Raw genomic sequence first — 14051 nt, 5'->3', positions numbered from 1 at the left:
GCTTTAATGAACAGATGACCATAAACATTAAAACTTGCAAACATTTGCTTTCACACACATGTACATTTTTGACATTCACTTCTGAAAGGTGAAATTAAAAACACCATTGATTCTTACTGTTTCTTTCCTCCTTTAATTTATGAAAATGTAGACTATTTACAAAAATAAAGCATATTTTAATATTTGTAGAAAATCAATTCTCCAAACAAAAACCAAAATTTGCAAGAATATATTGAATGTTTTTAAAAAATATTGTTACAAAAATATCAGATTTTTATTTTCAAACATAATTCATTGCATTTCTATGGCTGGTTAATCTTAATGCATCTAAAACCAAGCTCCTATCTTTACATAATGTCTGGCATCAATTGAAATGAATGGCTCTAGTGTTGGGGAGACTCCATGTTTTGACAAGCTTCTGGGTCTGACCTTTACTTCTGATCTGAAATGGAACACGTACATCAAATTTGTTGCCAAGGTCACTGGAAAAATGGTCGTGGGATCATTCTACCGCTCCCGTAGATATCTCACTGCCAATGCAATTCTCTACCTTTATAAGAGTCAAGTACATCCAAGGATGGAGCAATGTTGTCATATCTGGGTAAGAGCTGCTAGAAGCAACTTATCCTGCCTTGACATTGTAACCTAATGGAGGATGCTTTTTTCTCTTCCCTGCAACAGCTTTCCCACAAAAGAGACATTGCAAATCTCTACGCTTTATCGTTATTTTCATGGCAAATGTTCGTCTGACCTTCAATCTATGATCCCTCCTCGCCAAACTTATGAAAAACACTTGTCTAGCCAAAACCACTATCAATAATTTCCCCCCACTCTTTATCTGTACCTAAACCTAAACGTAGATTCCATGAACAAAGCCCTTTTAGAACTGCATGCCTGTGAAACTCTTCAGGTATCCCTGCTTCCCAGCTGACTACAATATGATTGTCTTCAAGTCCAACATGAACAAGTTCTTGAGTGGTTTCCTTTAGTAATCCAATTTACCAAATTTCCACTAACAATTACTACGCGATATTGACCCATTCACTATTGTACACTCAGTAACCCTTATAGAGTGGTCTCTAGGCCTTGCTAAGTGGTGACTCTAGAAAAAAAAAAAAAAAAAAAAAAAAAAAAAAAGAAAGTATTCAAAACCTGACAGCTAGTATGCAAGTCTCCTTGACCTTTTTCTCACAACTTGTCCTGAACTATGTTCAGTTTCTGTTCTACCTCCACTTGGATCTTCTGACCACTCTGTTGTATCAAGATAAAAATGAAATGTAAAAAGTCTTCAGATGTACCTCTCCATCGTACAGTACATCGATACTCTATGGCAGACTGAGTCCGTCAAGTCCAAAGTAGCTGAGCAGTGGCTTGGTTCCCACCAATTTTGGCAAATAGCAAACAGAATCCTGAACAGAAACATGTACTCTATCCCAACTATTGTCAATGGACCTGAGGTAATCTCGTCCCAAACTCTTTCCCAAGAACTTTGCAGCTAATTCTACCCTTTACGACCAAGACTGCTAACTACTAATATTTCCTCTTGTATCAAAACACGCTATGTGATATACAAATATCTGTACATGATGTTGCCAAGCTAATCAAAAACCTTGATTCCAGTAAAGCAACTGGCCCTGGCGGTATTCCAATTATAGTACTCAAAAAACTTCAACCAGAACTAGCGCCCATACTCACAAAACTGCTTAAACATTGTCTTAAGAATTGCTTCCCATCACCTTGGAAAATCTCATCAGTAGCCCTGTATTTAAAAATTCAGGTAATCGGTCATCTCCCTCTCAGTAAAGGCTAATAAGTCTCCTGTGCATCATGAGTAAGTTGCTGGAATCTGTTAAATAGAGAAGTAATCAACCATCTTAGCAAAAATAACCTTAGTGACACACAATATGGTTTCCGTTCTGCTAGACCTATAGCAGATATGCTTACAGTTATATCGCATAGGATTAGCAAATCTCTCGACGGAAGCAACTTTTCTAAGGCAATTGCTCGACATATCAAAAGCCTTTGCTAGGGTATGGCATAAAGGTTTACTTCACAAGATCTCCAGCTATACCATAGCTGGAAATGTCTTCTCAATTATCAAATTATTTCTGATAGGTTCACAAGAGTAGTGGTTGATGAGCAGAAATCAGAAGCTCACAGTATTAATGCTGGAGTCCCTCAGGGTTCCATCCTGGGCCCAACTCTCTTCGTGATTTACATTAATGATCTCTCAAATCACATCCTAAGATCATTAATGATCTTCCAAAGCACATCCTTACATCATTCGTAGACATTTATGCTGATGACTACAATCTATGGTAACACATCTAAGACTGTAAACAACCAAGTTCTCTGATTCTCTCTCCTCTGATCTTGAGCACATGGTACAATGGGGAAAGGAGTGGTTGGTTAATTTTTAATGCATCTAAAACCAAGCTTCTATCTTTACATCATCAACACTGATCCCCATCTGGCATCAATTGAAATGAATGGCTCTCGTCTTGGGAAGACCTCATGTTTTGACAAGCTTCTGGGCTTGACCTTTACTCCTGATCTGAAATGGAACACTTACATCAAATCTGTTGCCAAAGCCGCTGGAAAAATGGTGGGATCCTTCTATCAATCCAGTAGATATCTCACTGCTGATGCAATTCTCTATATAAAAGCCAAGTTCATCCAAGGATGGATTACTGTTGCCACATCTGGGCAGGAGCTGCTAGAAAGGACTTATCCTACCTTGATAGACTTCAAAATAGACTTTGTAGCCTCATAGGAAATGTCCTGTTTTCTTCCCTGCAACCTCTTTCACAGAAGAGCTGCAGCGAGTTTGTGTTTGCTTTATCGTTACAGTCAGTAGCAAAAAAATCTAATTTGCATATTCTTTTAAACATTCATTTTAATTCCCTATTATTTTTCTGTTTTATAGATGATCATCTTTAACTATTATGTGTAATTATATTAATGCAGATATTCTACATGATTTATATTTGCATAATATTTGTGTAAAAAGGTTATAGTAAACACAAACCTCTTTATATTTATGTATGCATATATATATATAAAAAAATTTTGTCAGTTTTTGGTCTATAGACATGAAACTTAATATATAGGGTATTCACACTCATGTGAAACTTTATATTTGGGTTTCATCTGCAGAAAATCTGTACAAAAGTGAAGATTAAAAAAAAAAAAAAAAAAAATGAAATTTTCCAGGTGACGGTTGAATGAATTACCAATATGCATGCATAGCGTAAGAGCTATTGGTTCAGGTTTTAATTTTTAGCCTTGCAAACATGTCTTCATAGCTCTAGCCAAGTCATTAATGTCAAAGGAAAAAGTAAATCGTAAGCTAAACATTTTGATTTCAATTCTCGGTGGCACACGAGTTTTTTTTTTTTTTTTTAAACTTTTTAAACCATTACTATATATTGGGTCCAATATAATAAATATGAAATCAGCATTAATCAAAATATTATAAGCGTATTTTACGATCAGGCAATGCCGGGCGGTCTGCTAGTGTATATATATATATATATATATATATATATATATATATATATATATATAAAGTAAACTTGTCTGTGTGCAGAACAGTCTATCAAACTCCAATTTTTGGCCTATAAACTTGATATACAAGGGATTTGGACTAGTGGGACAAATCTGATTTGGTTTTTAGCCTATAAAAATAGCTGATATGGGGGTTAAGATGGAGGGAGGGGAAAAAAAAAAAAAAATGAATGTGCAAATAGATATTACGCTAAAAAAAAAAAAAAAAAAAAAAACGCTCAATTTTTAATGTTTTATGATCTGTTAATAGCTCAAACGGTAACAACTAGGGCTGGAATGTTGAAGGCTTTGGTTTTGATTCTAGCTGATAGCATCCAAGTCATTCTTTTAACTTGAAATCATTACTATATATTGGGTAGAATATAGTGATCAATAGATGTAAAATAATGTAATATGAAACTTGCATAAATTAAAACATCACATTTAAGCATATTATACGACCAGACCACACTGGGAGAGGGAATTGCACTAATATATATTACAGTACAATAATCAATAGAACATTGGCTCTATATTATAGATAAATATGAAATCTGCACAAGATCAAATATATTTAAGCATATTTTATGACGGAGGAATGCCGGGCGAACTGCCAGTGCATACATTTTTTTTATATATTGGTATAAATAGTAACTGGATTTCATTTACATTTCTTATTTGCAGAAGTGGCATTTTCTACTGGAGAGTCAGAAATTTAACAATTGTGCTCTTAAATTCTCCAAAACAGCTACATGGTAAACAGCTGATTAGTTTTCTAGTTAACAATTCAACTTAAGCCCCCCCCCCCGTTATATAGATTAACAAGCCGTGCATGCATGATCCCCCTCTGATGCTGCATGTGAGATAACGCCATAAAAAATAGTGAAGAAATGAATGTGAGAAGTGTGAAGGGCCAACGTTGCCTTCACATTTTCGCCAAGTTTCAGAAAAATCTAATGGGTGGGGCAAAAGTTATGAGGTAAAAAGTGTCATGGTTTTTTTTTTTTTTTTTTGCAATTTTGGGGCATTTGTGACCCTTTTCAGGTCGTGGGCATGCTAAATCCCAATGAAAAATGGACAAACTGCAGTTTCACGCCTTAAGACATGTATATTTGAATTACGCACCATGGAAAACCACTATATAGACATACATATCAAGTTTTTGAATATTAAAAAATTACTCCAAATAGGCATGTTTTTTTAGCCCTAAAAGTCTCAGAAGGATGCGAACCAGAATTCTGCCAGGGTCACCAATACTGATTTATTTTGGTCAAGTTTCAGGAAAATCTAATGGATGGATCAAACGCTATGGTGCAAAAAGTGTCATCTGAGGATGTTGAATCCCAGTGTAATGGTGCAGTTTCAGGCCTTAACACATGTATATTTTAGTTGACAATCATGCAAAAACCACTATTTAGTCAAAGTTTGAGAATCATGGAGAGGGAAACAAAAAAAAAAAAAAAAAAAAGCGAGTTTTTAGCACTAAAAGTCCCCAGGGACGCAAACCAGAATTTTGCCAGGGTCGCCCACACTGGACTTATATTAAGAACAATTGGTTCCACATTTTGGCCAAGTTTCAGAAAAATCTAATTGATGGATCAAAAGTTATGGGGAAAAAAATGTGCCATTTTTTACCTCTTGAGCCCCTGGAGACAACGGGAATTTTTGCAAAAGTTTTTTTTACTGTGCACATCTATTTAATGAAATACAATTTGTGACAAAATTTCAGGAAAAACTAATGGACGGTTATCTGGCAATCATCTGAAATAATGAACGCCACTGAAAACATAGGTCCTCCTCCAATAAATTGGGGGACCAATACTCCTTTTTTAACTGTAGATTTTGAAGTGGAAAGTTGGTTTATGCAATATGTTGAATTTTGTTGATATTTCTAGGAATTTGAATTGCATTTTAAAATTTTTTTGTAGATTAATGTGTGTATGTGTATAGAAGTTCATGTTCACTTTTCCTAAAATATACTTTTCATTCCGGAATTAGTTATTTTGAAAAAAAGTTTAATTTTTTTTAATTAGTTGTTAACTGAACACGTCACTCATCCCATTGAACTAGGAGTTCATCTTGCCACCACTCCTTGTTGATTCAACCAGGCTAATATTTCGTAATATGCGAGTATTTGTTTTACATAGTTGTCCGTACACACCATAAACACAATTGTACATTAAATTTTAATTGTGCAAGAAGAAGGTCTTAACAGATGGGTCATAATTTATGAATTTTCAAAAGAAACAATAGTGGCAGTGGTTGTACCCCAACATATGATGGGGTAGTATGTCTAGCATCATAAACTGAACATTTATCCTAGTTTAGGGAAAAATTAAGTTGTATTTACAATTTTTTCAAGTTTTCGTTTTCCCTTTTTGTTATTTCAATTCAACGTGTATTTATCAAAGTTATGTATAAACAAAATTTAAGGAAAATAAAAATTCCTATCCTTCACTACATTTAGAGTTTATTTTCAATTGTGGAGCTGAAAATTAAAAATTACTGTAGAAAGCTAAAATGTTTTTAAAAACTATGATGCACTAAGTTCTTTGTCTTAAAATTGCATAAAGACTTTAAAACGCAAGAATAAACAATGAGAAATAAAAATTTCTGCCAAGATCAGAAAAGTTGGTCATTGTCAAAGTATAATTACTCCAACAGTCAAGCAAAATTATTTGTAGCGAATAGAAAAGAGTCCAATTATTTCCTCCTGGCTTTAAATCAATTTATTTTCATTACAAGTAAAAAATGCCAAAATCTTCAGAGCATTGAGATAAATTATCAGCATTACAAAACAAAAACACTAATTCTTTAGAAGTTAGAAATTGTATCCAATACAAGAGTAAATTAAATTTAATTATACATGAATATTTACAGCTTAGATTTGAAAATCTTAATACCCTTTGACTAGGAAAAAAGTATCTGTTCTGATACTGCACTTCCTTTTCTGTTCTCAGTCAGTGGAGGTGAAATCCTTCATGACAATTTTTTTTTTTTGTTTATGCCCAGAGTACCCCACCCCCACCCCACATTTAAAATCGACACTGTGTCCAACTCTGTCGTAGAGGGGGGGGGTAAATAGGAATATCATCATAATATATCAGGAAATCTTGAGTTCAAACTGAAAATTTTATTCAATTCTTAAAGCATTGTAATTCAAAACAAGTTAGTTGAAAATGAAAAATCTTAATAGAAATGAAGCAAAAGAGAAATTCATTTACAAATTTTAAATTAATTAAATAAGATGAATCCTATATTTGATTATAAATGTAAGAACTGATTAAGATGGTCACTAAAAGTAAAACATCAAGTCAGTTATTTTATAGCATCTACTTGTAAGAATGGACAAAATAGATAAATGCCAATAAACATTTATGAAACGCAGTCAAGATTCATCACATGTCGAAAGTGGGAAAGTTTCAATGCATTGAAAAACATTTTAAGTAAAAATTTATATAAATTTATAAACAGATTAAGAATTAAAAGTAACCTCAACACAAAATGTCTACAAAAATTACTCCGTTCGTTCATTGTACTTGGTACAGGAAAATGTACAAGATTCAGCCTCCCCATTTTAATTATAAATCCCAATGTATAAAATGTGGTACACATACCCAAATAAATCTAACACACAGCCTTTCTGATAGGGATAAAAAGAAAATTGAACTACTAAATGCTATACTTTAATGTTCAACATGCCATTTTCTAAAAGAAAATAAGGAGAGGATGTAAAATATTTTAAAACCTCCATTGAAAATTAAAAGTTTTTATTGCAAGCTTTAGCAGATAAGGTCAAAATATTCACAAGTTGCTAACTTAAAAACAAAAAAAAATTATTTGATAATCAACTTTCAAATAATTTATATTTTGTACAAAGTGGATCAAAATTACAAATCAAATTTAACTTAATCTAAAAAGTGAGATTTTAGAATCAATATGGCAAATAAGATTGAATGTTCATTTGGATGGAGCAAAGCTTTAAATTCTAACATGATATTCTTCAAGTCACATGTTTAGTTTATAGGATTATAGAGAAATCGGGTTTGATTGTCATTGCTTACGCGTTCATTAAAAAAAAAATTTAATTTATCAGACCAATAAAATATTTTAGTGGATAATTAATACAAATATCGATACAACAATGATTAATCGGTCGTTTTATTTTTAGAAAAAAAAGATCCGAATTTTTTAAATTAAGTTTGGAAAAGACCTTTGAAAATGATTTCCGAATTCTTCAAAACTGAAAAGAAAGTGTCACACGTGCGTTCATTTATTAAAAAAAAAGAGCAAAAGAAAAAAAAAATGAGATTCAGAAAAATGGATTCAGTTTCGTTTGAAAATTAAAGCTGAACATCCACTCAAATTTTGTAAAAAAAAAAAAAAAAAACTTTTAAAGGGTTCAATTCGAAAAGGTTGAAAAGTTTGTGACGTCACTGCGAAGAGGAAACTGAACCTTTCAAGAAGGTCAGAATTTCATTTTCACACGTTGACAATCACTCGACACGAAAACGTTTTGTTTGAAAGAGTTAAATTTTATTTACTTGAATGTAAATATGCATCGCATTAAATTGATCCTTGTAAAAAAATTTCAAATTTAAGTTCAATTAATAGAACAAGGTGATATAAACGTTATTGGCGACATTATTTCCAAAGAAAATTGGAAAATTAGTAAAGAACAATTTTTAATAGAAGTTTTAAACATTTTAAATTCCATTATAGTGAATAAAGTAATGAAGGGTTAAACAATGCTGGACAGTACCGAAACTAGTATTCCTTATAACCAATACTCAGAATTTCAAATGCTTATAACTTCTCTTAAATAGATTTTTAACGCAAATAGGTCACAGATGAGTAGAAAAGGCAATTTTCCCCACTGTATTTCCTTAAAAATAATTCATGTTGCTAATAATAACGTTTAGCGAAACGGTTTATGCAGTACTTAAGCAATTTCAGTTTACATTTCTCTAAATAAAACGATGGACTTTCCGGATTCAAATGTACGCACGGCACGATGTGCTTCTTGTCGCAGTACCCACCCCCAATCTAACAAAACATCAATATTGAAATCTTTTTTTCGATTCAAATCCAAAGTTTGATCAACACATTCGGTTCGAGGGTCTTTACTTAAATAAAAATAACGATTTTTTTTGTTTTACAATCGCTGACGCTGCTCCACCAATAAACAGTCTTGACATGTATATGCCAACAGAGTCGGTATCGTTATATTTTCGATAAGGTTTTACTTTTTTGCTATTACACGAGTGTCGCCATGTTTGTCTAAACTACGGCAACACGAAACGAGATTCACGAATAATGGGCGTTTTGTGCTGCCGTAGTTTAAATATTAAGTTTGGATTTCGTTGCATTGATTAGTGAAAGGGAAAGTGTACGGATTTGGTTTATAAGATGTATAGAAATATGGAGAGGTTGAGAGAAAAGTTATTTAACGCATAGAGAAAAAGGAAAAGTTGTTCGTCGCTAAAGACGTATTCGTTAAATAATATTACATATAATTTGTATGGAATTGAGACCCCCTCCCCCCATGAACTTAAATAGAACAAATACCAATTTTATTTTTTTAATTACTGATGCAAACATGGAGGAGTTATAAACAAATCCGCAAAATAAGATTAAAAAAAAAAAAAAAAAAAATACCCCCTCCCCGCACTCCGGTGTATTTCAAAATAATACACTGCACCAATTAATGTGACGACGGCTGTCGAGTGGGTTTGCCACACTTTTGCTTTAAATACAAAAGAAAATAAACCGGCACATAAAACAAAAAAAAAAAAAAAAAAAAAAACATTTAAGATTAACTTATGTTTGAGAACCTATTTGCATGCATTATTATTTCGTGTCGACATTTTGCAGCATGTGCGCCCCCCTCCAATGACGCAGGTCGATCAAACACAAATCAATCACACTACCCCCCCCCCCGCCGCTCTTCTCAGGAAGAACTGTTCTAAAAATAAACAGTATTTTTCTTTAGCCAAACAGATCGATCACCATTCATCCGATGCCCCATGCTTGGCTTTTTGTGTTACAATTATTAAATACTAAAAATTAAGAATGGAGATGATCGCACATTTACAGCAGCTGATGGCGAAAAATTATCTCCCTCCCCGAGGAAGAGTAATGTTTTTTTGTTTGTTTTTTTTTTTTTGTTTTTTTTTTGTTAAAACAAAGCCGTGATATTATATACTGACAATAGACCTAATTATAGTGTATAAAAAAAAATTTTTTTTAATTTTTCATAAAATAAAAAAATGAAAAATACGGAATAAATAAACGTCGAAAAAGACGCCAAAGAAATGGACATTTTATCGAAATATTTCAGATTAACATTATAGTTGTAATGAAAAAGTGAAAATTGCTTGTCGAACGTTAAAATGCATGTTTAAAGATGCAGAATGTAGTCGGGGTTCATTTTATTATATCAAATCTATTTAAAATCAACCCCCCTTTATGTGATCAACATAAAATTAAAAAAAAAAGGTGGTCGCTTTTTAGCTTTCCACAGAAGAGTTCCACTCTTAAGGCATTTTTTCAATTAAAACAACGACGCAAAGATTAAATCTAAGATTATTATTAAATATGAAAAATAGACATGTTAAATAGTACGAACTAGTTGCATTTACCTGGCGTTGCCCGGAAGTTTTGTTTCCGCTTTTATTATCTTTTTAAAAATAATTATTACGATATCGTTTGTTCATAAAATTAACTGAATTGAACAATAAAAATTAGAAACTAATGTTTTAATCTATAAAAATATTACAGAATATGGATCGGACTGGATTAGAAATCCGTTCTATGAGAGGGGATGGCGTTTTGTAAACGAGTAACTATTCTGTACTTGCATACAACAATTTAACAAACGATGTAAAAATTGAATTTAACTGGAAACTTTATCATAGCACAATCTGTATTCTGCATAAGTACCAAATATTGGGATGTAAAATTTCCAAAACTTTCAATACATGCGCTAAACATTTGTGAATTTTACTTGGTTTTTACTTTAAAATTTTCCTTTAAAAAGGAAAATTTATTAAATTTTCGGGTATGCTGAAAACGAATATAGCATTTAAATTAAGTAGTTTTCCAGATATTAAACAACATCGTTCCTTATGTTAAAAGTGGTGACCATTGCTGTAAGTGCATATTTTTGGCTCGCTTGCGCGTACAACAATGGCCACTACTTAACATAAGGAATGATATCGTTTCATATACGGAAAACTACTTATTTGTGGAAAGTTTAAATGCGATATTCGTTTTCAGTATACTCAAAAGCCTGGATAATCGTCATTTTAAAAAGGAAAATGTTAAAATGGAAACCAAATAAAATTTACCGTAATTTTATGCTTTCTGGTGGATTTAATCCCCCCCCCCCAATTTATTTCAGGAAGCGATTCGAATTTTACCCCTTCCCACTTGGAAGTGGTTTCGTATGGAGGTGATGAAAAGCACGTGTTTATCACCTGACAAGATTAAGATCTTTTAAGTTTTTCAGGTGAATCTTTTTAGGACTTAATTCAGTTAGGTTTTCCTTCAACTATGTGGCTCTAACACAAGAACTATTTACCCAAAAACAATCTTACTCAGACAGCACGACAGTTCCAAGCTGCTTAATGTCCATTACTCCATTCCATTCGTAATCATTGCCACCAGCCCCTCCCTAAAAAGAGGACCATTGTTTATTTTTATCATACGATCTCGAACCGATCGAAGAATTGGCAGGTTTTGGCCTCAAACTATCAGACGCAGCAATCGCAACCATTGTCGACAGTTTGATGGGACCCTTCCTTCACCCTATGCATAGATCAGTTCACTTCGATTAGTAAATAAAATGCAGATACTTCTGCAGTCTACAACCATGCTACCAAAATTCGGCAATCACGTACAAACGCCAACAAGTGACCACAATTATATTGAGATAACAACCCTTCAATAAAAATGAAAATTTCGCAAAACAAGAATTTCTGTCATAGCAACAAAAATAATTAACTGCCCTAAAATGCTGCAATGGCATAGAAATAGATGTTGGATGTTAGATTTATGCGAAATTGATCACCCACTCTAAATTCTTAAGTGTTTTCTTTCCGTCAAATTTTTCAGGATCTTCACACGTAATCGCCTAAAGAGTAAAATTCCATTTGTTGAAGACGATTTAGTGAAAATTTAATCCACAATAACTAAATTTACTTAGAGATGGGATCATGGTATAGGAGGTTTTGTCCTATCTGAACAAGGAATTCTAGATTAAAGCATTAAAAAGATTAAAAAAAAAAAAAAAAAAAAAAAAAAATTGTCCCAATCCAGAGCTAGATTTATTTTCGAATATACTTTCTAAGTTACAATAAAAATATTGGCGTGTGTACTTGATGTTTACAGACCATATTGAAATAAAGTTGGGGTGGGAGCTTTTTAACTACTTTGTACTTTCACCTAACAATTTAACAAGTTATCGTAAAATTTAACTTGAAAATGGCACGGTTCGTAAACTGTATAAGCACCTCGGCGTAGTAGCAATGCTAAAATAGTTTTATTTAATGTGAACGTAAAAAGAAAAATTTTCAAATATTTTAATTTGAAAAGAATTTACTTTTTAAGCAGATCATTAAATATTGATCTGCTTAAAAAGTAAATTCTTTTCAAATTAAAATAAATGTAATTTCTTGTAACAAGTAAAAAATTATGGTACTTATGTTACCATGCTGAAATAATTGAAAGCTATTCTTAACATTGAGAGGGGAAGGCTGTTTTAACTATTCTGCACTTCCACCTAACAATTTAGAAGAAATCGTGAAACTCCGATTTAACTGGGAAAATACCATTAAAAAAATAGGACGATAAAAGTGCATAAGGACCGAAATTACGAAATCGAAATAATTGGAGCAACTACTATTAATAAAGAAAACTTGAATATAGATTAATTTCAAACTAATTTGATAAAACTTGGATGAAATCAAAAATAGTAAATAAAAATTAAGTGGAAGATAAAAACAGGAAGAGAAGTAATTAGAAAGTGAATTAGAATTTTCTAGAAATAATTTCTAAACTCGTTCGGAACGTAAAACTATTTCATTAGATCTTTAATTTTAACTTTAAATTCGCCATTTTTTTTATGTGGAATATTTTAGATTCGTTAATTTTAAAATTACACTTTATTTTTTATAACAAAAATACATAACTCGTCTTCTGCAATTTATTTCTTATTTCACAAATATACTTCTAAAATTACCGAATTTTTTTTATTACAATTAAGTTTTTTTTTTTTTTTTTACCTTTTCTTAAATTTTAAAACTACTTAAATATATTTTTCCGGTTTTCGAAAAGAAAAGATGCTGATGTAATTTTTACTCGAAGCAACAAAAAAAAAAAAAAAAAAAAAAAAAAAAAAAAAAAGCGTTATTTTTAATATTTTTAATAATTTGAATAATTTTTAACAAATGGTAAAATCCACTGAAAAGATTTTAAAACAAGATTTTAAAATTTGACCAGGTTTTCTGGACACAAAATGGGGGGTTTCTTCTCATGAACGATATTAAATGGATTTTTAAGGTTTGGTCGTTTGATTTAAATTTAAAAAGTAAAACCTAGAAATGCGAAATACACATGGAATAGTGTTTTTAAAACTTTTTAAAAACAATTTTAAAATAGTTATAGGACAGAAAAAAAAATAGAAGTATAAAATAATTTGATGTTAGAAAAAAAATTGAGCTAAGCAAAAAGAAAAAAATTCAAGTCACACCAATAAAAAAAGGAAAGGATGGACGACAATCGACGCTAGCTTATCTTTTTTTGTTGTTATTTATTTTCATTTGTCTCGCTAAAGAAATAAATTATACGTTTAATGGTTGCAGTGGCTTTCAGTAGATTTCCTAGCCACTTTCGTACAGCATGCCCGATTAAAATGGTGTTGAAAAGGGTGGGAAAAAGGCTTACCTTTTGCAACCTCCTGGTAGCTGCCATGTTGGATATCTGCTCACTTAATTGGTGGCGCCTCTCCCGTCGACGCGACAAACTAAGGGCAGACAACTCTCTGTCGCCTTTTTAACAAAAACACGAAACCATTTTTCTTCCCCCCCCCTTCTTTATTATTATTTTTTTTTTCTTTCCTTTCACAGGTAAATTAGATTTTTCGTACACAGGAAACACCCTCAAAATAAATAAATAAATGAATAAAAACATTCTGAAAAACTAAATAAATAAAAGAAATTCACTAAGAATACTTTATTAAATCGCCTGATCGACTAATCTTTCTAAACCTTTGATACTGAGTTCGATCTGGGTCCACGACTCCACGACCACTGACCAGCCCGCTCTGTTACGTAATTTATTAAAGTCAGAACCTTTTTTATGCTAATACATTTTTCAAAAATACATTAGCTTATTATATTAATATTAACTTCTAAAAACTATTATATAAAAATAATTTAATCACTTAATTAAAATGCACCAGAATGCATTTCCGTTCTTTCGTAAACAAATCTTTTTAAACTGTC

General features: G+C 31.9%; 1 protein-coding gene across 1 annotated transcript in view; it reads right to left on the bottom strand.

Moving 5' to 3' along the window:
- The window catches only part of LOC145286558 (ubiquitin-conjugating enzyme E2 L3-like), a 56689-nt gene extending 43052 nt beyond the window's left edge, over window positions 1-13637 (bottom strand). The window contains exon 1 of the mRNA XM_080135453.1: window positions 13492-13637. Coding sequence (XP_079991579.1) covers window positions 13492-13518 — 27 coding nt within the window. The 5' untranslated portion in view covers window positions 13519-13637. The remainder of the gene's footprint in view (window positions 1-13491) is intronic.
- Window positions 13638-14051: the final 414 nt, after the last annotated feature.

Source organism: Euprymna scolopes, chromosome 1 (genome assembly GCF_053919585.1).
Source record: "Euprymna scolopes isolate OS-2025 chromosome 1, ASM5391958v1, whole genome shotgun sequence".
NCBI classification, from domain to species: Eukaryota; Metazoa; Mollusca; class Cephalopoda; order Sepiida; family Sepiolidae; genus Euprymna; species Euprymna scolopes.
Note: the sequence above shows the minus strand (reverse complement) of the source record. Positions and strands in the feature narration are given on the sequence as shown.